Here is a 26,597-nt window from a genome sequence, read left to right on the forward strand (position 1 = left end):
AGAATATATCAAAACTTTCCATGTGTATAATTTTTCTATGTCATGTACAAAATCAAATTACCAAATAAAATCACTTTCCTGATAAAGGATTTAAAAAAGCACAGCACTTACACATACTATTGTACTGACAATCTGATACTGTGGCAGCACGCTATCATAACAGTATAATTCTGAGATGAATTATAGCAGTTAACGTAGTAGTAGTAACCCCAGGTGGACTATCAGACTAGTGTGTGTGATGGCTGGTGTTCTGTACTACAGAAACAAATACAGTAAGCAGATTTCAAAACACTGAAAATGGCAGAGTTATGGGTTTTAAACCTTTTAAAACTTTTGGAATCTTAAACTAATTTTCCATTATGATGGTGATCAATGTGAGAGAATTTAAATTATTTTTGCATTTCAATCATATGTTTGAAGAATCAGAGGAACATTGATAAGATATTTTGCCAACCTGCAATTTGCAGTGTTGTGACATTTTCGACATATTAGAACATGCTAGAATTCTTGATACCTCCAACAGAAAATCGTGAAAAATTCTACTTAAATCTTTTTTCTCTGTTGTCCATTAAGGTCGACTCAGCCTGGGCTTCATGGTGATGAAGGGAAAGTTGTAGGTGTAGGGGAGACCCTGAAGATTGGAGTGGTTGAAGGATCGCCATGAGAACGGGCGCAAACCCCCCTGTGTGGTGGGACCATTGATGGCTTCTGACACCAGCTGGACAGCCATCTGATAATCTGTCACCTGTAACACGTGAGAGACGTGGGTACAAAAGAAGGAGCGAATGAGTGACTGAGTTTCCAAGGAGCTTGTGTTTTCACTAGCATCCTTCTGTTCAAACTATCACACAGAAATTTTACAGATTTTAATGAAACTTGGAGGAAAGTTTGGGAAAAATAGGAGAACAGATTCACTTTAGAAGTGGCTCCAGATAAAAGGTGATGTCAGGATCTTTAATGTTATATTAATTGTGAGTGAGAGAATACAAAACAAAAGAAAAATCATTCCAGGTTTAATATTTCAGTAAGCCAGGAACAGAAAGGACTGAAAACTACTAAATAATAAAGATCAAAATTGATATTATTTCTCACATTATCACAAAAAACATAACAATAAACAAGTCAGTGCAACACTTTGTGATTATACTTTTGTGTCCTTGGATATAAAATAACTTTTCAGTATTAAACTAGTACTAAGGTGACACTGATGATCTCTGACCTTAGAGTCATAGCAGCCTCCTGGACGAGGCCTCCTTGGTCTCAGGTCGTTACGGCAACAGATGGTTTTGCATGGATGGCCCTTGGAGTAGGGGTCTCTCCTGTAGTCTGAAACACAACAAGCCTGACTTGATGGAAACAGAAGCAGTGCAACAAATTATTTTTGTGTTTCTGTCACATCTCTGAAGCCCAGTGAGGCAAGGAAATTCTAAAAAATAAGAGAAGAGTGTAGGACCACAGTTTACACTTACTGTTGTATCGCATGATTTTTTTGAGGGAGCTGAGGTCAGACACCTTAGCCTGGTCCCTGCGCAGGATCTTGGCTCGGGGGCAGAGGTCGTAGGAAAAATCTTCTCCGTATCTCTTCCACATCACACCGTACCCGCTCAGGTTGTAGATCTCAACATGAAACGGTATGTTGTAGGACGGCCAATAACCTGCCAAACGTGTAAAGGTTGTGTGTCGCTGGAACATCCCGAATCAAACTGTAAAACCCATATGAACAGATAAAGAGGAGTGTTTCTCACCTCTGCGTAGAGCTTGAGTCTGATCAGAGTGCATCACCCTCCCAGGGATTTGCTCCACCACAGTCAGAGCTCCATTCCTGATGCTGTGCCCCAGAGAAACCCTGTTCAGGTCCACCACCATGTACTGGCTATTATATGAACCTGAAACACAGATGGTTGCATGCTCTGTTTATCCACAGCATTCTGAAGGTCTAAATAATTTAACAGACTTGAATATTATAAGAAGCAGGGATTCAGCCTTGTCACCATATTTTACAGCATGTTTAATGGTGGCTCCTGAATTGGAACGCCACTGGTAACATTTGATGGTCACTGGTCATCAAATATGCGGTGAATATCTTCATATCAATTTGAATATATTGGTTTTATGTCCTGCATTGAAAGCATTTTTGAATACATATCACTATATGCATTACACACCATGTATAATTCCACATTTGGTTCACGTTGTGTTTCTTTGCATTCAGTAATCTTTCTCATTGCTCAAGGTTGTCCAGCGTTCTCTGCAAACCTGGCATTCACACCTGTGAGCCGATCTTTTGTCTTGCAGATAGATTGAATTTGGTCCTTTGTTCACCAGTCTAGAGCACCATCCTTGTGGTGTAAATTATGCCACTATGAAAGGCAGCTGCTGGGGAAGGCCAGCGTTGGTGATGCAACCAGTACCGACAGCCTCTCAGCGATTTACATGGCGGGTCAGCCAGCAGCCTCAAGTAGAAAGGACCTCTGGTAGCACCATTTTCACAAGGACATTTTTAAAAGCATTTTTCTTTTTGTAAACTGATTTGTTATCTTTGCGTTCATACTTATTAGTCATGGTTAATAATTCAAGTGGTGTGATTTGACAATTGGGAACAGGGATCATTCTTAAATTCTCCCAGCTGACACTTCGATGGATTCTTGAGAACTAAATAGTTGATGGTTCGGAACTGAAAAAAAGTTTTCGTTAAGTCATTATCTTGCCAGAAGAGTAATAGAGAAGTTGGATAAGCAAACCTTACTAGATGAAGTCAGTAGTGCCACCTCTAGTCAACTTAAGCAAATGGAAAAAATATAATTTTTAGTCCAAATTGAGTTGTTTCTAGACACGTACAGGGAAACCATTGCACATTTTTATATGTCGTGTAAGAGACAAGGTGACCCTCTGTGTCCTGAGTTGTGTCAAGCACAGATGATAAACCCCTAGCCTAAAACCCAGACATGATAAAGACTCTTGTGTTTACTGCCTGCTGGCCATCACAGGTGCTTGTAGACATTTACAGTACATACAGAACCTACTGACGGATCACATTGGCCAGTTCTCCCCCGTGTTTTCAAAGCACAGTGACCTGGAGCATTGTTTAACCCTAACTCTAAAACAACAGCACCCCAGGCTGCCTAAAAACATAGCCGTCTTTCTTGGACTGCCCTCTATCCCTACAGAAGCTTTCATCAAAAAACCATTGACAGACGTCTACGTGGGGAGACAAGTAGATTTTTTAAGCAGTGGTGTTCTTTTATACAATATCTTACAGATTTGCAAACACTCCCATGATCTGATTTTTCTTTATTAATCCTATATGCCTAGCATGTACAGGACATATATCTATATATCAATTATAGGGCAATGTTAACTCTTCAATGAAGGACCTCTGTTTACAAGGTTTTTCCATTAGCAACAAATATACCATCCTGTGTCTGTTATGTAAGATACCACCAATTTAATTTTCTGCTTAAATTTATCTCTGGTGTGAGCTTTTTACAACAAGGGAAAGGGAATGGGCAGTTGGGTGGGTGGCAATTTTTACCCTGGTTTACATCTGTATTTATAACTTGAAAATGAATAAATAAACCTTGCATAAAGAAAAAAAAACATTGACAGACAATCAATAAAACAAACGAACTGATGAGCAAACAAACCAAGAAACGGAGGTGGATATGTGATTAAATTATTGATTATGTTTGCCACATTTCTGTGGTCACCTGTTTAACTGGTGTATTTTTATGATTTTATGGTCTGTTGTACTAAGCTGGAAATATATCAGCATGTTTTGGACAGGCTGCAACTACGACTGAGACACTGTTCCAGCAGAATGGAATGCAGTAATAGCTTAAATGTTTGTGACCCTCAGTGTTATCAGTTGTAATACTGAGATACTTTTTGCTCCATAATCTTAAGCATAAATGTGGTAAATAATAATAAAAGAAAAAATATGTTTGAAGTAAAACTAGGTGGTTAACAGTAAAAAAAAAAATTTCATCATTGCAAAATAACACTAGTTGTGTAAATGGATTCTGATGTTTTGTCTAGAAGTCAACGTCTATGCACTTATAAAGGGAGACCACTGGACATTACTGTTGTATTTGAGACTTGAGTTATTTCCTCACCTGAGTTGTGTTTGGAGAAGATCTGGGCCCACTCCTCCCCACTGTGTGCCAGGTTATTAGCCAGGCGTACTCTCTGCCAGGTCAGGAGGCTGTGAGGAGTCAGCTGTGAGAACAGAGACATGTTGAAGACCCCAATAGAGGTCTGAGTCATTAGCAGGCCGCTCCCAAGGAGATAGAAGTCATCCAGAGACATCAGGAAGCCTGAAGGAAGATGACGAGATGGAATGGAGATGGATGGAAGAGATAGAAGAGAGGAATGTTGTGGTGCGTGGGATGAAATCATTTCGTACTGCTGCCTGTAGCCTGCAGCCGGAATGCAGGTTGTATGACTCACTAGCGGAGCTGAGATGTTGTTGAGGAAAACATTGGATGAGCTTTTAGTTCACTTGAATACATCCAGATAATAAGTCATTGTTTTCATCTGCAGGAGTAAAGAAGTTCTAAAAACCCAGAGAACGCTACCTAACTAGCACCAAGAAAGACAAAAGAATCAGGAAAAAATTAGGAGCTAAAGAACCAAATATTATGTATGGACACGAACAAGTTTAAATGGATTATAATGAACAGGTGTTGGGTGTACGGTAGTTTACAGACGCCATCATCTTAATAATACTGTATTTGGTAATGTGTTTACAGGTTGTATCTGCTGCCAACATGTGGTAAAATGCGGTGGGAGGAAGCCGGAGAATCCGTCGAGAACCCACGCAGACATGTGCAAGTGAAATAGGTCAAAAGTATATATTACAATAAAACTCTTCTTTCACTGTATTTTTAAAAAATAGTTCCATATTTTGCAACTTTCTTACTGATAATTATGTAATAGGATTTCAAAAAAATGACATTCACTTATTCCTCCAGGAATAAACAGCAGTAGTCAGCAGCTGGTTGGCTCGTCTTGGTGTAAAGAAATAATAATAACCCTTACTGGTATGCTGGAATAACCCTTACTGGTATGCTGGAATAACCCTTACTGGTATGCTGGAATGACCCTTACTGGTATGCTGGAATGACCCTTACTGGTATGCTGGAATAACCCTTACTGGTATGCTGGAATAACCCTTACTGGTATGATGGAATAACCCTTACTGGTATGTTGGAATAACACTTACTGGTACGGTGGAATAACCCTTACTGGTATGTTGGAATAACCCTTACTGGTATGATGGAATAACCCTTACTGGTACGCTGGAATAACCCTTACTGGTATGCTGGAATAACCCTTACTGGTATGATGGAATAACACTTACTGGTATTCTAGAACAACCCCTACTGGTATGCTGCAATAACACCTACTGGCATGATGGAATAACCCTTACTGGTATGTTGGAATAACCCTTACTGGTACGGTGGAATAACCCTTACTGGTATGTTGGAATAACCCTTACTGGTATGATGGAATAACCCTTACTGGTACGCTGGAATAACCCTTACTGGTATGCTGAAATAACCCTTACTGGTACGCTGGAATAACCCTTACTGTTATGATGGAATAACCCTTACTGGTATGTTGGAATAACCCTTACTGGTACGGTGGAATAACCCTTACTGGTATGATGGAATAACCCTTACTGGTATGCTGCAATAACACCTACTGGTATGATGGAATAACCCTTACTGGTATGATGGAATAACACTTACTGGTATTCTAGAACAACCCTTACTGGTACGCTGGAATAACCCTTACTGGTATGTTGGAATAACCCTTACTGGTACGGTGGAATAACCCACACTGGTATACTGCAATAACCCCTACTGGCATGATGGAATAACACCTACTGGCATGATGGAATAACCCTTACTGGTATGATGGAATAACACTTACTGGTATTCTAGAACAACCCTTACTGGTATGCTGCAATAACACCTACTGGCATGATGGAATAACACTTACTGCTACTGCTTTGCAAATAAATGTAGAAGGAAATACCTCTACAACTTTTGACATTCCTGTTCCCTTTTAATAACCCTTACTAATACAGAAATATTTCAATACCATTCCTGATGCTTCTACTATCAATAATAAATGTTCCTTTGTGATCTTGCTATCAATAATAAACATCACCAGCAGGAGAACATTTCTACCATCCTTTTTCTTCTACATTAAGTATTTAGATAGCATTTTTTCCTGTTCTGTTCGCCCTGTTCTGTGTCTGTAAAATGGTTCACATTGTCAGAGGAAGAATCCTGGGATGACGGCAGGGATCGCACACCGCCTCCAGTCGCAGCAGCGTATGTCATCTCTACATTTTAAAATTTAAAATGTGATATCCATGCTAAAAATAGTACCCATGTCCTGATAGCATCGGAGACTCTAAGAGGATTTTTACAGCTTGGGCCAATCTGTAACTCTTTGCCCTCGAAATTAGTCGTCCTCCTCTGACGTAACAGCACAAATATGTTTCATACAATCCTGTTTCAAATAACATTGCAGTGTTTGTTTGTTTTTTATCACAGAATAAGATGAGTGCTTAGGAGAAGAATTTATTTTAAGCAGAAAGTACTCATTGAAGATTTGGATTAAAGTTGTTGAGGTCAGCGTTTATATTTTCCAAAATGGAAATGAAACCGTGCGGATTAAAGACAAGCTGTTCACCTCAGATGATGTCAGGCTCCACAATTGAAAAATGGAGCTCATATTCACAGAGTGCTGTAGCATCTACTATATATATTGCATGTGTTTAGTGTAAATGGATGTGAGGTCATGTGTGTTTACCAGGGTAACTGCTAAAGGACATCTTTCCAGTAGCAGTGTGTTGGTCGGACAGCTTGAAGTCCCAGTGTTTGTAGATACGCATGGTGGCTGCATATGTATACCAGCTGGAGTGGCCAAAGAGCAGGTTCTCAAAGCCTGGCAGCACCTGAGACACAGCGAGGACCAGAATGACATGTGGTGAGGGCAACGTGTGCATAGCTACTGAAGCTGGCAGTGATGGTTTCTCCAATAGACTAGAGCAGTAATCCAGTAAAATGTTTCATTCATCCTGCAAGAACTTGAAAAACTAAGGTGTGCTTTTATGTACATCCTCGTTCATTTTTAGAATTCTTCTGCATCTGAATTGTATTTTTTTTAATTCACTTCAGCTTCTGTTGTTGCTACCATAAGAAAAAAAATGAGAGGATGAATTTTTGAAACTAAACCGAGATTACAATGAGAAGAAGTCCTATGTGAGATGAGAGGAGACTTAAATTTCATTTTGAGATCACCTCTTGCGATCAGAGTAAGACATGAATGAGATTGTATGTGGTGGTTTCTACTGAGCTGAATTGAGGACTGGGGAAAAAAAGTCTATGGTCTTACAGTGATCATAAAAATTGATTGTTTGTCTCATGGAGAACTACAAGAAACACCTCTGAAGTCTCTTTATGAGATGTGCTTTCCTGTGAGTAAATATCTGTTTTAATTTCTGTCACAATGCCTTCACAAACCCAACCTTTGAGTGTTTCAGGTATTCCTAATAATTGTATTTTAAGCAAAAAACTACAACATGATGCAGGTCAGAGGCCTTTCATTTATTTAATTACATTTATAAATTGAAAAATGCCAACAATAAGGTTCTTGTGGTTTAATGACACAAGAAAAATCTCAATCTCGTGAAACATGTTTATAGACTGTACCAAGCAATAACCTCATTCCGTTTTATTCTTTGTCTTTGGTACCTGAATTGATGTAGATAGATGGGAAAATACCACCTCTAAACCAACCGTTACTTTCATTATTGTCTGCACAAGTGTTGACAATAAAACTCATTAGACTTCTTTTGAGGCCTTCCAAAGCCCCCCTCACACCCTGAGCCAAATGAGCTTGGCCTAACCTTGATGAGAGCAGTGCAGTGGCCCATTCCTGGCATCCTCCAACCACTGGCCCCTGTGGAGGAGTTGGAGCGAGGCATCAGAGCTGGGATGAGATCCAAGAGGTCACCTACCCCATTCAGAAACTGGAGGGCAAACACTGATAGAGGCTGAGCAGGAAGGAGAGAGGGCAAGTTGCAGAGATTTAAATAATGCTGCAACAGATCTCTCGCCATCCCTTCACACATATATACACACATACACACATTATCACACCTCTCTGTGTTTGCCTTTGGCCCAGTGTGCAGCTCCAGCGTGGAGTCCATCCAGCTGGGCCAGGATCAGTCCCAGGTGTGTCCACCGGGGGTCGCTGTGTCTCAGTTTCACCTGCTCCCTGGCCCAATGGTCCTGTTTGCTGTGGATCATTTAGAAAACCGAGAGGCTCTTTTGGGTGGGTTTTTTTTTTTTTAAATATTGCTTTTAATTGCTTTTCAACTCAATGCATCTGAATTCAGACGTGCAACAATCACTGCCCGTGTGTCTTTTTTATATATTGAGTGATGGTAAAAAAAAAAAAAACTGGGATGGATGGATAGATTTTAAAAAATAAGCTGAAAAAAGTACAAAAGATTTCAATTTTGTGATATAAAATTGAAACATAAAACCAAATATTCAGCATTTCAAACAAGAAATTCATTTATCTGCAAAAAAAAATGATCTGGACCACACAGGTCAGGTCTCGGCCGTTTGAAAGAAGCTGATCTCAGAAACCTCTGGTACATCAATAATGGATTAGAGTAAATCTAAAACTATGAGTTAATCTTCAACCAGTAGGAAGGCCGTACCATAAGAATGTCTTCAGGGGGTTCAAAACCCTCTCATCCTTTATGAGTTGAGGGTACATGTTGGAGTAATGTTGGAACATCTGTCTGAGGAGAAAGCATGAGAACAATGGGAAGTAAAGTAATTTAGTGACATTAAGTACTGTAAACACAATCCACTGGTGATGCAGTGACAAGATACCATGGCAAAACTGTAATCAGAAAGTAATCTAAATACTCAAATCAAGTCAGTGATGCAAAATTAAATAAATAATATATTTCAGAATTATATGCGCAATAGAATTAGGCACAGCTAGATTCTTAATTATTGTTTTGTTTTTTGGAGTATGTTAACACTGACTCAGCTTTATTTGCGGTTCATCTAAAGACCTGTAATACTCACCCAGCTGTAAGATAACCTTCCAGGTACCCAGCTAGGAAGAAGGTGGTCTCATCATCCTGTGAGATTCCTCCGTGACCTGCACAGATCTCCAAGACTCCCCATCCAGTCGTTAGCAGAGTGTCATTGAAGTAGCCGTAGGCTCCCCCCTTAGTCTCTGTCACCCCCTCTTTCAGAATCACACTTTTGTGGGTAGCATCCCAGTACACAGTGGCCTCTTGAGACTCTACCATTGCAGGAGGATTCCCAGGGTTGAGGTTGGATAACACAGATTATGTAAGAAAATGCTATGACAACAATAGAACAGACGATAAGCAAACAGCAACATATTTGTTGCTTGACTGGTTTATGTCATATGGATATTCATTATTATCTACTAGTATATTGTTGACATGAGCAAGTGCCACTGTATGGGCATACGAATAGAATAAGTACTTAAAACTGTTTAGTGTAACTGTAGGGGTTTAAGTCTGCAAGTACAGGGAAAGGGTGAGTAAACATAATAAATAAACAAACAAATAAGTCTGCAAGTACAGGGAACGGGTAAGTAAACATAACAAACAAACAAACAAACACACAAATAAATACATACATACATACATACATACATACATACATACATACATACATACATACATACATACATACATACATACATACATACATACATGCATACATACTTACAAATAAATAAATAAATAAATAAATAAATGGGGCTACTTGAAGGATGTTTTTATGAGTTATATATAAAATTACTGAATACAATAGACTAAATCAATGTAAAGTACAGTACACTTATTTTAAAAACAACTGATATAGGTACCAATAGATTTTAACAGCAGGTTAAAGTCAACAATAGATATTTTCAGTCACATAAAGATATAACATAACAGCGTTACTCACGGTAAGTTCGCGCTGATGCGGTCAAAGCGCTCAGCAGCAAACACAGTTTGATGCGTTGATCCTGCATGTTAACCATGTTAACCTGCATGCTTTTGGCATTTAAGCTGTTCCTCCAGAGAAGCAAAAAATCGTGAGGAGGTCGATCCGTACTTTTCGGATGCTGTCGCCTCAATTGTGTTCCATGTCTTCTCCTCTTAAAGCCATTCTCTCCCTCATTGTTACTCAGCGGCAAAAACCATTCACCCCAGATGGGACTCGAACCCACAATCCCTGGCTTAGGAGGCCAGTGCCTTATCCATTAGGCCACTGGGGCTACATAGCTGTGTAGTGATGTCACTCGTAATTATATCCTTACCACAACAGTGTACTTTTTGTCATCATTGTTTGTTCTCATCTCCATTCTGTGATATTAAACAATTATTTACGTCTAACGCTACAGATAATGATGATGACTATGTGATATTAATTTATATCAGTGAAATAAACAGTTGGCAGCCATTGGCTGACGCATCCTCACCACGCATGCGCAGACTTGTCGTGAGTAAGTGAACAGCTCCTACGTTTGTTCTGCGGAGAACTGACAGCGGGAGAGACAAAGTAGTTTCAGCCTTTTCTTTCGTCACTGAAGCCGTCAGTGTCGCCTGTTCATCAGTCACTGCTGTTTCCATATCGTAGCGGGTCTAATCCTTACAAGCTGTTTAAATAATGCCTAGAGGCGGTAAGTCAAGTCACTGCTAAGTTTTCAGTAGGCTAATTCTAGCTAGGAAGTTGTTAGCGCAAGTGGTACAAATTGCCTTTGAACTCTCACATGCTTAGCTTGTAGCATGCTAACCGGTTAGCGAGGTATGAGCTGTTCATGAAAAACCGAGCTCATAGGAGCTGTGATTAATGTATTCACGTCAGCGCTGCTTTCAGCTTCTTCAAAATATTATCACCTGCAATCTTTTTTAAATTATTCGATATTTGTTTATGTTTTATTTCAGGAACCATGATAATTACAGACCGCTTCGGACAGATTTAGTAGCATTAATGCCAAATGTCGATTGTCTATTGTTCCGAATAAGTACCCGGTAGCGAAATGTCCGAGTGTTTTTTTTTTACCTCAAACCCAACTCACTCGCCACGGCCATCAGTGAGCATCACGTATGTGGTCTCTGAACGGCACCCCACGTAAACTGGACATGTGGCAGCAACATGGGGTCAAAAATGTGTATTACTGACTACAAGCCAATGTGTTTACTTTCTGAGAATGTAACTAATAGCAATGACATCTGCCCCCTTTAATACCATGTTACCATGGATGATTTTGCCTTAATGTAAATGCAACCCTTAACAGGAAATACATTACAGTATATAAAGTGCTTCAACAATGACAAATTGAAAAGAGATAGGATCTTTAATTTATGTGTTTGTTTGTTTTTACAGGGAAAAAGGGCCACAAGGGTCGAGGGAAGCAATTTAGCAATCCCGAAGAGATTGACCGACAAATGAAGGAGCAGAAAAGGCTGGTGAGTGAAAGAGCTAAATGGCAGGTGCAGTGTTGCCTTCAGATCAGGCCCGCTGTGAATTCATGTCTGTGTTGCAGGAGGAAACTGCTGGTGCAGAAAAAGGGAGCTCTTCAGAGTCTGAAGACAGCAGTAGTGAGGATGACTATGAAGTGAGTAAAGGGGTAAAATGATGGGCATGCAGCTACTTGGTTCAGCAATTGTTGGGTGAAGTTCAACAATAGGTGCCTTTGTTTTTTGTGTGCAGACCAAAAAGAGAAGTGGAGTGGAAGGGCTTATAGAGATAGAAAATCCCAATCGAGTGTCTCAGAAGAACAAGAAGGTGACCGAAATAGACGTCAGTGCTCCCAGAGAGCTGTCTCGCAGGGAGAGGTGGGTGTCACACATTTTTTTAACACATAGTTACCAGTGAATTACTGGTATAATCTTCAAGACCCAGCAAGAAATTTTCTACCTTCACACATGCAGCTACATTCACTAACATTTTCATCACGTGCCATGCACATTTTTAGCAGGGAATTTCCCAGTATGGGATCAATAAAGTATATCAAATTTGGGAATACATGTTTACAGGGACGTCCTGCAGATAGCGATGGTGCAACAACAAATTGTTAACCTCATCATTAAAATAAATGGTTGTAAAAGGTTGTTGAATCCACAACGTTGCAATTGTGACCGTTGCAATTGTGAGGCTGGGGGGCTTCCGTAAACATGTGGTTCACTCAAGTAGATCATCACAGTTTGCTCTCCTCATGTGGAAGCATTTCATTAGCTGACATCTTTGCACATTGAATGTCACTGTTTTCATTCAAAACATAGCCAGAGTGGCATTTTCCCTGAAATGTTAGACATAAAGTTTGAGTTTAACAATCCCAAATCTTTTTCACTGTTTCAATTCCAAAACATTACCAAAAAAAAGATTAAAATGTAAATAGATTTGAGCTGTCAAAACAAGAAAATGAATAAGTGCTTTTAGTCTTCAATTCAAAATTTGAAACAAATTGTATTTGACTGTGTTCGGAAATCAGGATTTTTATTTTATGTTCAATAAGCATGATAGAACTTGCATATATTGTTTGTTTTGATGTTGTGCTTGTCAGAGAAGAGATAGAGAAGCAGAAATCAAAGGAACGTTACATGAAGCTGCACAATGAGGGGAAGACTGATCAGGCCAGGGCCGACCTGGCCCGACTGGCCATCATCAAGAAGCAGAGGGAAGACGCTGCCAAGAAGAGAGAAGACCTCAGGAAAGGTGAGGCGATGGATCAGGAACAGGAATTGAAAAGCAACACCAGCTCTGAGGTTGTTGCACGTTCTCACATGCAGTCATTACTATAGCTAGGCATTATTGTATTATTATAATGATTTCTAATAACATAGATTTTAAGCAGGTTTGTTTTTCTTGGAGGAAAAGTGGGTTTGTGCAGCTTTAGGGAAATATGCATCTTAAAGCTTTACTTTATTGTCTATGTTGTTTAACAGCCGAAGAAGCCAAAGGAAAGCCCTAGTCCACCCCCAAAAAGCTTCAACACACACGTCAGTCTCAGAGGGATGCCGAGTCGAGGAGACGTGGAGGGGACCAATCCAGGTGGCATCACTTTAGGGCTGTGCTTCACATCAGAAGGACGTGATTCTTCCATCACGGCGTGTTCCAGGCAGGAAAACAGTTGGAGCAAAGCAAGATGAGGAAAGAAACATTTGGGAAGCCTCTAGTTTTCTTGAATTGCAGGTTTTCCAAGTGCTCCACTGTCTCTTTCCTCGCCCCCACCCAGACATGGATTCAGTTCTGAAGATGCTCAATTTACTCCTGTTTGATTTAGTTCATACTGCTTTACAAGGATACTTCATGCAGGCTACATAGTGACTGAACAGATATTACAGTGAGGTGCATGATGGCTGGTTTGGTGCTATAGTTTTCTTTCCACGTTGCCTGTTTTACAAGGCAAGAAAGTGTGGATGAAGGAAGGAACACTGATCAGAAGATTAACTGAATTTCTAGATGCAACACAATTTAGATCTGTGGCTATTGTAAAAAATCATTGCTATCTTTTTCCACCAATTATTTTCCCATCTAATAATCAATACTCCAAATTTGATTTTTTTTTTCAATCAGGTTTTTTTTTTTTTGTCCCAGTATCAGTTTTATATTGTATTGAGTCCCCTTTCATTTAAGGTTCAATTCTGAAGACTTGGCAATCCTCAAACCACCACACAGTTAATCAATGGAAAATATTTAGCTCATTTAGCTTCTTTTTTTTTTAATTGATTTTTTTTAACCCAGGTTTGTACTTTACATAATCAAATACTGTTATTGATGTCAATTGTAGTTTTAAAATATTTTATATTCCATCGCTCAAAGCATCAGGGACATTACTTGAACTTGGAAACAAATATTGTAGGTTTTCCTGCATTGTCTCGATCTGCCTCAGTGACGGATACACCCATCTGTGGTTCTGTAGGAAGGATTGTGTCCTTGTTGCCTTTTCAAAGTTTACACAGGACCACCTCACTGTATTTCTCTCTAAGGTGCAAATACCCCATGCTGAGTTCGAGTGCACATATTCTGGTGTACACAAACTGGTGACTCAGCATGTGGGGCATTTGGTGATGCCTTGATCATGAAAACAGTATTCCCTATAACATGGAATTAGCTTAAAGGACAAACTGAAACCATAAAATGTTAGACATGTATTTAGAACATAAAACTGAATTCCCAAAGATTTCAGGGTTGTGTTTGACATTTTTAAAAATAAATGAATTAATAAAGGAGTGATTATGACGTTGATGTTGTTTTTTTCTGAGCAAATTGTAGATGTTTTTATAGTGTTGACTCATTCTGTCAGTCTGGTCAGGTCGTGATGCATGAACAAAACACGTTGACTATTTTTAATTGTTCGTCCGGTGCAGTGTGGTAATGTCACCACGAGGTGGCAGTGAGTCTCCAGAAACGGGTTTGCCTGCTGACGTCCTATACTGTACATGTACACTACAAAGACGTCAGGTTCTGACCTGTGTTGACTTCAACAATCATCACGTTGTCTACATTCAGGAAAGAGTTACAGAAGGAAATGGTGACGGTGGAAAACTTCACTAGAGTGAAAGGTAAAAGGAGAAAGTGAAATAAAGTAAAATAAAGCTAATTTGTTGATGTAATTCAGATACCAGATATTTTTAGTTTTTTGGGTACTTCAACTAGACAGAAAATGAATGACAAAACTGGAATGAAATACAAAAAATGCAATTAAAAGGAGTTTATAAAATTTGTTGCAGGTTTATTTGTATTTATATATATTTATGCCATATTATCCATATTTAATTTTATGTCATAGAATCCTGAAGTTTCTTTAATATGATTAAAAAAAACTATACATATGCTAAATTATTGTTGGTCTTACCTCACTCCTTACTGATACTAAATTACAATTTGGGTCACACAATTGGAGTTTATTAAATAAAAAACTTTCTGCATGACTAGATTTTGTTGCAGATTTATTCATGTGTTTTTATGCTATGGTATTATCCACATGTAATTTTATGTCACTGAATACTGAAAAGTTTCTGTAATACAAAAAAACCCTATACATATGCTAAATTATTGTCGGTCTTACTTCACTCCTTACTGATGCTAAATTACAATTAGAGTCACACTCCATCAACAAAACCCTACAATGATATTGGTTCCAATTTTTGGAGCAAAACATCGGCGGACATAGATGAACATTTCACATTAATAATGAATGTTGAAATTGTGACTACTTTTGTGTTTGCTACTGGCGTGTGAACTCACGACTCACTTTGTGACTTTGTGATACTCTATTCATTTATGGAGATGTTATATAATATTTGACACTACTGGAATCATAGCTTTTTTCAGTAGTGTTGAAAACTATCAGTTGTTAAAAACATTAAAAACATACACAGACAGATACACACACACACTCACACGTACACAGTGAATTTAAAAAAAGATACAGGTTTGAGTTAGAATGAGAGGACGCAGTATTGAGAGTATCCTCTCTCCTGGTTGTCCTACATGATCACGATTGACTGTAGATAAATCCAGATGTTTTATTTGAGAGGTATAAATATTTTTTACTCTGCTCACGTTTCCTGTCATCTAGCTGGAGGAAAACCGTTTTATCAAAGACAACAACAAAAAATCTCCCTGCTGTTACACCACTTAAATGTTAATGTTAAATCACTGAGTAGTTCTGGAGCTTGTTTTGGGGCCGACATTCAAATCATAGTGTGACAGTTAGAGATAAGAACACTTTCTTCCCCCTCTGGGCTGACACTTCCTCATTCACGAGAGTTACACACTTGAGAGCTGAAAAGAGAACAAAAAGTAACCAAACACGCACACAGAGACAACGAGCAGAGGCAGAGGCGTTCGGGTTCAGTCTGCTTTGGAGATGAAGGAGCACAGCTGAACCTGTGTGGATGTTGTTGGGTCGGGACACAGGGAGGTCAAGCGGGACTGAGAAGGTCAGGCAGAGAAGCTGGTAAGATTCCACCGGCAGAATGCTCCGGCAGTCTCTGTGCCTCCTGAAGCAGCTGGGCTCCGGGCCAAAGTAAGTGTTTCTGTCTCATCCACCTCCACTCTGCTTTTAAAACCACTTTGACAGGAATGTACGGTCATCAGATCCCCCACAGGTAGCCTGACTTCTGAGAATAAATGTAATCCCAGACGTTACACGGTTTAACTTCTGACGGAAGGAAAATAACCCTTACAAATAAAGGTTCCTTTATGATCGGACGTGATTTCTGATCAGATATCAGCTCTCTGTTAACAGACAACTGGGTGAGGCTGCCTACAGGACTGCTTCCTGCACCTGCAGTGACTTTGGTTCAACATAACGGTCACAGCCCCCACCAACACCCACCACACTGCAGAGGTTTTCATCCTGCTCTGTTCTGCCATGAGGAAATGTTGAATTCTAGTCTGGTTCTCAAGTTCTGGTTTTGACAGTTGCAAATACGCTGGTGAAAAGTGTGCAGAGCGGGTTTAGGTTCCTCTTTAAAGGGTTTAGGTCCTTGAGGGAAACCTCAAGCTGTTTGTGTGTAAAACCAGAGAGGTTCAGCTCTCCTTGACAGAATGTTTGTGGTTTCTGTCAACCAAAGGCAACCAGTTGATGTTCTTTATGCTGCTGCAGCAAACTTTAACACATTTAGATAAATTATTGTTTTTTTAAAAAAAAACAGATTTCAACAGTTTTATGGTTCTTCATTCATCATGATAACATGTTTCTGTACATGTCGTGACAGGGTGTGTTTGCATATGAGTGGATGACCACATTGTGTGTGTGTGTGTGTGTGTGTGTGCGTGTGTGTGTGTTTGTGTGTGTATACCACACAAGACTTTATATTGTTTCGACCCCCCGTACAAATGCAGAGGATTGTTGATCTCTCCGTTTGTCTGTAAACATTTTCTTTTGTCTGGTTCAATCTGCTGAATATTTTGTGTTGACTCTTGGGTAACACATCAAACACGTGCTGTTAGGGCGCGTTTTAAATCTCTTGATTTTGGGTAAAATATTCACCTTTAGCTCCTCTCAGTGTGAATTGTTTGTCTGGAGTTTGCGTGCAAGGCTATTTTGTGTGTCTTCAACAAACTGTATGTCTACATGAAATACACTGGAGCTATGCAATTTGCTGTTTAGAATTTGTAATTTTTCCATGGCAACAGCATCATTTCCTTGACAAACTGCACACGTCTAAGGATTATGTTCTCTTGCATCAACATCGCCTCCAGTTCTCTGTCTGAGACTCATTTTAATTTTTATCCTTTCAGGACTGTTTGTAGTTGTCACAAACATTATCTGACATCAATTTAACACACACATATAAAAATCCGGGGGTAAAAAACACACATTGACATGCTCTTCACTTTATATTCAAAGACTAGTTTATTACTCCATTTTTCAGGAACGTATTGAAGATGATTTGTAACTTCTTAGTCTTTGCGGTCACACGGTTGAACAACACACCTTATCGGACATGTTCACTTTCCCTAGATGTCACACTGCTCTGATTCCACAGAGAGTGGCGTTTCACTCTCTGTGGAATCATTTTGTTTCTGCCTCAGTGAGAAAAGCTGAAATGAGAAGCGGAACTGATGTTAAGGTCAAACGTGTTGGGGAATTCATCTGCTGCGTTTGGACTCATCAGGCTCTCACACCTTGGAGGTGCTCGAGCTCATCTGAACCCTTTGTGAGCTGGGTTGGGTTTCCTTCTGCATCTCTTTTGCAAAACTGCAAAGGCTTTCTCTTTTTTTTTTGGAGGGCTTGCATCTTTTCTTGCACCCCCATCAGTGAAACAGCTGCATGTTTCAGCCCCCTACCGCTTCTCACAGAGGTGGTGTTGAGCTAAAACCACATCTGCAACCCTCACAATTCAGCGTTAGGCTGTTGGTTTCATTTCACTTCTTAGGCTACAAAATGGTCTTGTTTTCTGCAGGTAGTCGTGTTCCGAAGCGTGCAGGTTCTCTATAAACTCCTTAGATTTATCAGTCCTCACATTTAAAAGACAGAAAGACATCTGATAAGCAACAAAAGTTTCAGATTGTCAAAATTGAGCAAAACTTACAACCATTTTCTAATTCCCTCATCTTAATAAAGAGGCTGTTCTCATTTTCTTATTATTATTTGAAAACAGAATTAAATTTGTTGCTTAGGAACACCTCTGGCTCTGTGATATTGTGGGGGCTGACACAACGTCTGACAGAGAATGGACTAAATAAAGGACCGATGATAGTGAACCTCAGAATAATTGATACTGAAATTAAAATAACAGCTCTAATAACTGAATTAACAAATTTATCTAAATATTGTTTATGTGATTCCCTCTGGTCCTGAGTTGACATCTGAGTGTTTGATCTCCATATTTACTAACAAACAAACAACACTTTTGCAGGTCACAAGATGCCACCGAACTTCTACATGAGGATCTGGTTCTGGTGAGAAATAAACACAGTTTTGATTCTATCTCTCTCATTAATAAGTGATAACTTATAGTCTTATTTTGTATTTAAATGCATTTTGATTCATGCCTAGTTGCTGCATGAATAAAAAATGTAATGTATAGGACATCCCATATATTATTGATTTTGCAGCACATTTGTTTTTTCATTTATATCTAGTGCAGCTTATAAAGGAAGGTGTGTTCGCAGAGAAAATATACGTTGAATTTACATAATTGACGGTTGAAAAGAAATCAGAAGCTGTATTTGCTTAAGGCCTACAGTGAGTTTGCTGCAGGTTTACAGATGATGTTAGTGATCAGTATGATGCGATGTTTGTCTGGATGAAGGTGGAGCAGCGGGTGGAACCGACCAGGAAAGCTGCTCACGTCATCCACAAGAAGCTGCACGGCTGCATGCAGAGTCAGCTTGGGCTGGATGCCGAAAAGCGAATGGTACTGAACCCACAGCCTCCACCGGAGCCCAGATCAGCTTGTGATTGGTCGCTGGAGGGAGTTTCACCTGCTGTTGTCTCCGCAGAAAAAACTCCCCCTGATGCTGCTGTCCACCAGCATGGCAGAGAGCCTGAAGGACTTCGATTCCCAGTCCCCCATCAGGTGACCCCAATCTGTCTGTCCGTCTGTCCGTACAGTTAGTACAGTTTACAGTTCTGGATGAAAATGAAACAGGAATTATTTAGTTCTGTGTGTGTGTGTGTGTGTGTGCCGTTGGGCAGGAAGGTGTTGGAGATGTGTTGCTTCATGGAGAAGATGCAGGCCACCATGCTGGCAGACTTTGAGATGAAGCTGGAGAAGTCGGTCCTGGAGCCGCTCAACAAGCTCAGTGAGGTGAGAGAGACGAGCACTCGGTGTTGTTTAATGAGACCTGATGAACTGAGTCTTCATATAACCACAGTTAATCCTGTATCAAATAAATTAACAGATTTACAGTACTATTTATTACACTGTTTTTTTGCATTAGGATGATTTACCAGAGATTCTCAGGAACAAGAAACAGTTTGTAAGGCTCACAACAGATTGGAACTGTGCAAGAATCAGGTGAGCTCCTCAGTCAGGGCTTTGCCTCATCAAATAAGCTTGTATATATGTAATAAGTGTTTGTGTGATTGTATGTCAGGAGCCAAACCAGCACTGGCCCCCAGGCGAAGCAGGATGGGCTCAGGGAGGAGGTGGAAGAAGCTTGGAGGAGGTTGGAGAACATCAAGGTGGTACTGAAGAGCAAGACTCTGAAGATGGACTCATTGGGGCAGTGCTGACCTCTGTGTTTCTGTCTGCAGGACCAGTACTCTGCAGATCTGTATCACTTTGCTAGTAAGGAAGAGGACTATGCAAACTACTTCATCTGTGTGAGTTTAATGCATGAAGCTAAAGTCTAATTCCAGCCTGTAGTTCATCCAGCAGTTCTTCACATGGTTCCCTCTTGTTTCAGCTTCTGGAGCTGCAAGCAGAATATCACAGAAAATCACACGAGTTCCTGAGCAAAAACATCAGTGAACTCAAAGAGAATCACAGTCAGAAGGGTGGGATTTGAACCAATCTGTTCATTTAATTGTTGTAGTATTTGATGCGTTCTGTCCATCGTCTGTCTGTTTTTTGTTTGTTATTCATTGTTGTCTCTTCACAATCAACAGGATCTCCACCTCTATCCAACCAGAAGGTCTATGGGGAGCCTCTGCTCTCTCATTTGTCCAGGAGTAACAGAGAAATCGCCGCCCCCATCCAGGAATGTATCCACATGCTGCTGAGGACGGGCATGAGAGAGGAGGTATGCCGAGACCGTAGGTCACAAAACCTCCACAACCCACCTGATCACACAGAACTCCAGCCAGCAGCCAGAATCTTTGTGATATTTCATGTCTTTTAGTTGATTCAGACTTTATATTGAAGTCATACTGCAGACTTTTGAAAATGTGTTGAAATTTTATGATGCCATATTTATTTTCCCCAAAGCAAAGCAGATTTCAGCTTTAGAAACCTACTTTTAAATATACAGTATATATTTATATATACAGTATGTGTACATAGATGCACATCCTTATTAAATATCAACCTTGTTAAATAACTCTAAAAACGATGTGTTTTTAGAGATTATTTTATGCTTTGCATTAAATGCTCATGTCAGGATGTGAGTAATGCTCTAAGCAGGTTTACATTAAAGTTTATTGTGTTAGCATTTTGGTGACTGGTAATTATATAAAGACTAATGACAATGTCAAAGTATTCATGATGAACCTCACTTATTTAAAGGTAAATCAGTTTATTTTTGTATGCAGCCCACAATCCTTTGCAGATTATGGGCTGCAAAGGATAACGGATCGAGTCGGGGTCTGGTCTGAGGTTTCTGCCTGTTAGTCTTTGCTCGTGAGAATTTTTGGCTCTCTTTAAAACAAAGACGACTGGTTTTTTTTCTAGTAGATGCACCAACATCAATTTGTCTTTAACTTGATGCTCCATAAATAAAATCTGGCTTGACGTTAATGGGCTGTGAAGTATTTATGACAACCACTGCTCTGGCTTTGGTCTCAGCCATCTTTTCATCAGGCCATGACTGGAACCTCAACGGAGCTGGGCCACTGCTCTCCTCACTTCTCCCACTCATTCTCTCCATCTCTGTCCTCCTCTTTCTTCCAAAGGGTCTCTTCCGTCTGGCAGCGGCGGCCTCAGTGGTGAAAAGACTGAAGTTCTGTTTGGATCAAGAAACGGTCGACTACAGCGACTTCAGCATGGACCCTCATGCTGTGGCCGGTAATGATTAATCCATCTTTTTTCCCTTTATTTCTATTTCCTCTTACCGGAGTTTCATTTTGCCATCCAAAGTGACTTTCACGCCATTCTGCAAACCCAGTTCCTCTTGTGTTTCTTCCACATAGAGCAGCTTCCAGTAATGTAAAATGCAATTTCCTGTCGGCCAGAAAGTTTCAAATAGTAATAAAAAAAAACTTTGTTTTTACAGAACTCAGCAACTTTTAATGAAGATATCAATAATAATAATTCTGATATCTAAAAAAGCAGATTGTCGCTTATTAAATAAACGTTTGACCTATGCTATATAATCATTTTTTCTCTCAATGTGTGGCGGCAGGAGCGCTGAAGTGTTACCTGAGAGAACTTCCTGAACCACTGATGACCTTTGAACTCTACGACGACTGGTTTAAAGCAGCAGGGTGCGCATCAACCCCACATCACTTGTTTCTCATTTTACTGTCACGCCTGCTTGAGTTTGATCTCTTGAGTGTTTTTTCCGCAGTGAAAAAGATCTGTCAGAGAAGCTGGAGCAGTTCAGATCCCTGCTGAGAAAACTGCCACCTGAAAATTATAACAATCTCAGGTGTGTACAATCTATCTATAAATTATCCATTAGAAGGAAAATATAATAATATTATCTATAGACTTTGGTGACTCCTGGGTCTCTTTAGTGCTACTTAGTGCCAAAGTCAATGCAGTTTGATATATGATTTCCCATTTGGGATTGAAATTTTTGTTGTTGTTGTACACTTGTGTGTGATGACACTAAAGGCCTTCTATTCATTCTATTTTACGCCTCATTGACTTCATCCCTTGTCTACCTGTCTATCCTCCCAGATATCTGGTTCAGTACCTGTCTCTCTTATCAGAGCAGCAGACCATAAACAAGATGACACCCAGAAACATCGCCATCGTCTTGGGACCCAACCTGCTTTGGCCTCGAGCTGAAGAGTATGTGACGTGACAAGAGGATCTATACGGCCATTATTACTATTCTACATTCGCACGTTTCCCGTCCTTTCTGCTCTTCCTCTTTTATCGCTTCGTGTCTAACATGCAGAGCAGCAGAGACCTGTTTGTCATGTGAAGCTAAACTGCAACTTCCTGTTAACCTATAAACCCTGATAGACGGATTCGTAGGCTGACATTTTCAGTGAGGATTATTTCAATGCCTTTTATAGAGACTTCTTAATTATTTTTTTCATAACTGTTAATTCATTAACCGTTTTGAAAGATTTTGCTCGAGCATCCTCTTTATTAACATCCTACTTGTTAAATATATGACAAACATCTAGTGCTGACTAGTCTTTCAGTGTGTCTTTGGCACTTGAATTCTTCAGTGACTACAGGATATCTAGGCAACAGTAAAACGAGCTGTTCATTGGTGGTGGTGGTGGCTGATGATTCTGCTGGGACTGATAAAATGTTGAAGTTGGTGAATTTGTGAAACTACTCAGTGACTAGGAAGTGGAGGGCACACATTACAGGGAATTATACATGAAGATCAGGATGAGAATAAACTGCTTGGGTTAGTTTAGTGTATCGTCACCATGTTCTACTGTTTGATTCCTTTTCCATCCCACACGTCCGTCTCCTCTGCCTCCCTAGGGAAGCTGCTCTGTTGGACATGGCTTCAGCTTCTTCAGTCCAAGTTGTGGTTGTCATTGAGCCTCTGATTGAGCACAGCTCCAGCCTGTTTCCTGAAGGTAACACCAAACACCCTGCAGGTATATCAGTAGTCAGTCTTCAGAGGGTACTGCCTTATTATGGCTACAGTTTCAGATAGGTGGTTTTCACTATTTATTAAATACGATCACAGTGTGCTTTTGCTGAGAGAAAATGTTGCCATGAATCGTTTTCGGCACATTTTTTGTATCCAAATCCAATTCGTATCACAGATACATTAGTACCACTATTTATTTAGGAAGATGCAACACATTCGAACAAACTAGAGACACACAAGTTTTAAAACAACATTTAAAGTCTACAAAGTAAATGATTTAGAATCTGATGCAGGCAACAATCATCACTATGACACACGCTCTTAGCTGTCATACGACTTTACGTTCACATTTACTAATATGGCAATTTTTACACTTGCTTATTTAGTTCTATCAAAAACATTTTAAAAAGATTTAAAAATTGATGCTTTATTTGTCAACATTTTGAATTGTAATTGCAATACACAACCGTCATTCCTTTGCACCCACTCCTGAAGCTGATGTGATGCCGCAGGTCAAACCAGGTCTTTCTGTAAACCACAGATTGTTAAGGTGGTTTCACATCATAAAATATTTAAGCCATACTTAACAGGTTTAAAACAAACATATATACTGTGTGTGTGTGTGTGTGTGTGTGTGTGTGTGTGTGTGTGTGTGTGTGTGTGTGTGTGTGTGTGTGTGTGTGTGTGTGTGTGTGTGTGTGTGTGTGTGTGTGTGTGTGTGTTTGTTTTATTGGAGTTATGTAAAAAAAAAAAAGTACATATTTTCGGCTGTAGTGTAATAGAGTAGAATTATTCTGTACATTAAATACTATTTGATTACTGTTAGTTTACTCCTATGTTGTGTTTCTTTGGGTCAGCTGTGTCCTTTGAGATCCCAGACCTTCCGGAGGTCCAGGATGGGCCCCCACCACCTCAAGATGACCAGTCTCTGATATCAGTAAAGGAGGCATTGGTCCGAACAGCCTCCTCCTCTTCTTCAGTAGCTTCTTCCTCCTCCTCTCATCACCTCCCTCTCTCTAAGACAAACAGGTACCTCAGGGCAGGTAGAACTGATTATATTTAGACTGCTGAGTCAAACAAAGGTCCTGTCTTAGATTATTATAATGTTAGCTCAACTTTAGCTAATGTTAGTTCCACACCCCACATTTTGGGTCCATCATTAACAATGATAGAGGAAGCAACTAATGAATAATGGTAAAAATAAAGTCAAAGTTCATTCTCCTCCCTTATCCAGCTTTGCTTCACTCTTCTTTCCATCAGCACAGCCTCTCAGGACAGCGGCTGCTTCTTCCCAGCAAAATCTGCTGCCGGGAGTCGCAGTGGAACGTCTACATGGGTCAACCCTGCAGCAGCGACATCAGCACCGACACATCCAATCCCAACATCCAGCAGCTCGTCCTCCCTTAATCCCAGCCTCACCACGACTTCCATCTCTTCCACTGCCTGCAGCTGGACAGCAAATCAAGGTCCGACCCCGTTCAGAGCAATGGTACCGGCGCCAAACCCAGGTCCGGTCAGGAGTCCCACACAGAAGCAGTGCCCTGATCCGGGCCAGTTGGTTCCCATTTTGGAAGCAAATCCAGACTCTCCCACAGCGAGTGTGAAGCTCAGTTCTCCGTGTAAACGTAAGTCAGTGTCTACAATAGATAAGTGCTGCAATTTTATACGTTTGGAATTCTCTTTAGAGACATTAAACATGAAGCAACAGTGGGAGACATTTAATTTTCCTAGCACGCAGCCTTTATTTCCCAGTTTTCAAATCGATAGCATTTATTGGTACGCCCTCCCTGCCTGGTAAACCAGCAAACTTATGACTTTCCATTAAAAATTTGATGCATCCATCAAACACCATGAAACACCATGCTGATAGAGTGATGACATCATCAGTGTGGTTTTGTCAGCTCTTAGAGAGTTCAACTCTAGTCAACTATTTCCTCATGACGAGTAAAACTCATCATGCATAACATCTTAACTCATTTGAGGACAGTAACAGCAGCTCCTTTGTTCATTGTTGCTTATGAGCTGAGGACAGGGTCATCTCATTTGTACATCTTACCCTATTTTTCTGTACAGATTCTTTTCTTTGATGCTTTTCTGATCACAAAGTCAAAATGACGGCTCATGAAGTCGGGCCAGCAGAGAGAAAATAAATCTACCGCTCTTGTCGCAACAACCAGGAAGCACACAGGAAACAGGAAGTCTCACACCGTTGACCAAAATATCAATCTCTAGGCTCCTGCGTCATCACTCACAGCATTGTTACCGCCTCACCGGAGGGTCGACCCTCAAACACTTTCCATCCAGGGTTTCCATCAGGACATGTCTCACTGCAAACCTGAGTCCCTCATAAACCGTTTATCACTTTTACTGATTTATTCACCAAAGGCCATCTCCAGCAACTAGGAAATATATAAAGTCACTTATAATCCATTTTCTTAGATTGTCTTCCTCCAGACTAGATTATGAAAAGTTGTGGAAGTACTGTACAGTAGTGTAAGTTCTAATTTGCATGTAAAAATAAAATGTGTACATATATCATTTATTGATTACTGTTTGAAATAACAAAGCACAGTTTAAATAACTGAATCCAACGCATATAAAGGTTTGTTTTTTTCCACACAAGCATCCATCCTCATAAACTCAGTAAACCCTTTTTGAAAAGTTAGCTAACATTAAGGAATATAAGCTAGTGGTCATTATGAATCGAAAACATTTCGGTATTAAAAGAGGAAGATAATGTTCTTTCACTTCTGCAACCATTTCAAAACGCTGTGAATTTCCAATATGAAGTCATGCACAAATGAATACATTCCATGCATACTCCTGCTCTATTTCCTCTCTTTGTTTTCAGGAGTTTTCTTCCTCCTGAGGAGTAAGCCTATGTCCACCTCCTCAGTCAAACAGATGACAGATCAGACTTTGCATCACGTCCTGTCTCTTCCTCTGGTTTTTTCCAAGGAGGGCTTCCTTTTAATCACCGTTGTCTTTTTCTTCATCCCGCAGCAAAAAGATCTTTCAGAGTAACCCAAGCCAACAAAGCTAATGAGCAGCTGACAGTCCAGTTCTCTAAACCCAGAGCTCCACCGCCTCCCAAGCTGGTGGGTCCACCGCCCCCCACCACAGACACAAAGACCCTGCCCACACCTCCACCGCGAGCTCCTCCAGCTCCCCTCAGAAAGCCTCCTCCGAGGAAGCCTGGTCTGAAAGCCCCAAACTGCCCTCCGCCCCGTCCCCCCATGTCAGAGAGGAGCACGGTTCCCTCTGTGGCACAGTGAGGAAGACAGCATGAGTCTTCATTAATGTGTGAGTTTTCTTGCCTTTTTTAACATTTGCACTTGGCTGCAGTGCAGCAGCACCTGATGACATCACTGCTGGGCATTTTGTGAAAAAAAAAAAAAAAAAAAATATATATATAAATCTGTAGAAAAGTTTGTCAACTGTGTTCATTTAAGTAGAAGTTTTGTAGCTTGGTTAAAGATTTTTTTTCTGTGACATTTCTTCAAATCATGTATTTATTCCTCAGTTGATGACAACCTGTATTTCCCAGAATGGGAGTTTTTCAGATGGAAACAAACCCACAATAAAAGAATCAAAAACAACTCGCCTATTGTTTTTTTGGGG

At 40.1% G+C, this 26,597-nt stretch overlaps 3 protein-coding genes and 1 non-coding gene across 4 annotated transcripts; 2 read left to right on the forward strand and 2 right to left on the reverse strand.

The window, feature by feature from the left end:
• Positions 1 to 568: 568 nt before the first annotated feature.
• plbd1b (phospholipase B domain containing 1b) lies at positions 569 to 10,155 on the reverse strand. The gene is made up of 11 exons (XM_068306090.1): positions 10,026 to 10,155; positions 9,126 to 9,348; positions 8,747 to 8,830; positions 8,178 to 8,316; positions 7,925 to 8,071; positions 6,826 to 6,970; positions 4,113 to 4,313; positions 1,746 to 1,886; positions 1,470 to 1,655; positions 1,220 to 1,326; positions 569 to 745 (listed from the first exon to the last, which is right to left on the reverse strand). Exons 1-11 carry the CDS (start codon positions 10,111 to 10,113, stop codon positions 569 to 571), a joined length of 1,638 nt encoding a protein of 545 aa, XP_068162191.1. The 5' UTR covers positions 10,114 to 10,155.
• A 110-nt stretch (positions 10,156 to 10,265) lies between these two features.
• trnar-ccu (transfer RNA arginine (anticodon CCU)) lies at positions 10,266 to 10,338 on the reverse strand. The gene has a single exon. It is a non-coding gene; the product is annotated as a tRNA-Arg (tRNA).
• A 232-nt stretch (positions 10,339 to 10,570) lies between these two features.
• pdap1a (pdgfa associated protein 1a) lies at positions 10,571 to 14,729 on the forward strand. The gene is made up of 6 exons (XM_068305470.1): positions 10,571 to 10,743; positions 11,451 to 11,533; positions 11,611 to 11,682; positions 11,778 to 11,902; positions 12,631 to 12,782; positions 13,013 to 14,729. Exons 1-6 carry the CDS (start codon positions 10,731 to 10,733, stop codon positions 13,036 to 13,038), a joined length of 471 nt encoding a protein of 156 aa, XP_068161571.1. The 5' UTR covers positions 10,571 to 10,730; the 3' UTR covers positions 13,039 to 14,729.
• Positions 14,730 to 15,844: 1,115 nt separating this feature from the next.
• On the forward strand, positions 15,845 to 26,575 carry sh3bp1 (SH3-domain binding protein 1). The gene is made up of 18 exons (XM_068305533.1): positions 15,845 to 16,101; positions 18,443 to 18,485; positions 18,839 to 18,943; positions 19,029 to 19,105; positions 19,225 to 19,336; positions 19,470 to 19,546; positions 19,626 to 19,713; positions 19,786 to 19,854; positions 19,938 to 20,028; positions 20,140 to 20,273; positions 21,142 to 21,253; positions 21,591 to 21,672; positions 21,756 to 21,836; positions 22,091 to 22,204; positions 22,862 to 22,959; positions 23,834 to 24,005; positions 24,237 to 24,601; positions 25,980 to 26,575. Exons 1-18 carry the CDS (start codon positions 16,052 to 16,054, stop codon positions 26,249 to 26,251), a joined length of 2,142 nt encoding a protein of 713 aa, XP_068161634.1. The 5' UTR covers positions 15,845 to 16,051; the 3' UTR covers positions 26,252 to 26,575.
• Positions 26,576 to 26,597: the final 22 nt, after the last annotated feature.

The sequence above is a fragment of the Antennarius striatus genome, chromosome 21 (assembly GCF_040054535.1).
Source record: "Antennarius striatus isolate MH-2024 chromosome 21, ASM4005453v1, whole genome shotgun sequence".
NCBI classification, from domain to species: Eukaryota; Metazoa; Chordata; class Actinopteri; order Lophiiformes; family Antennariidae; genus Antennarius; species Antennarius striatus.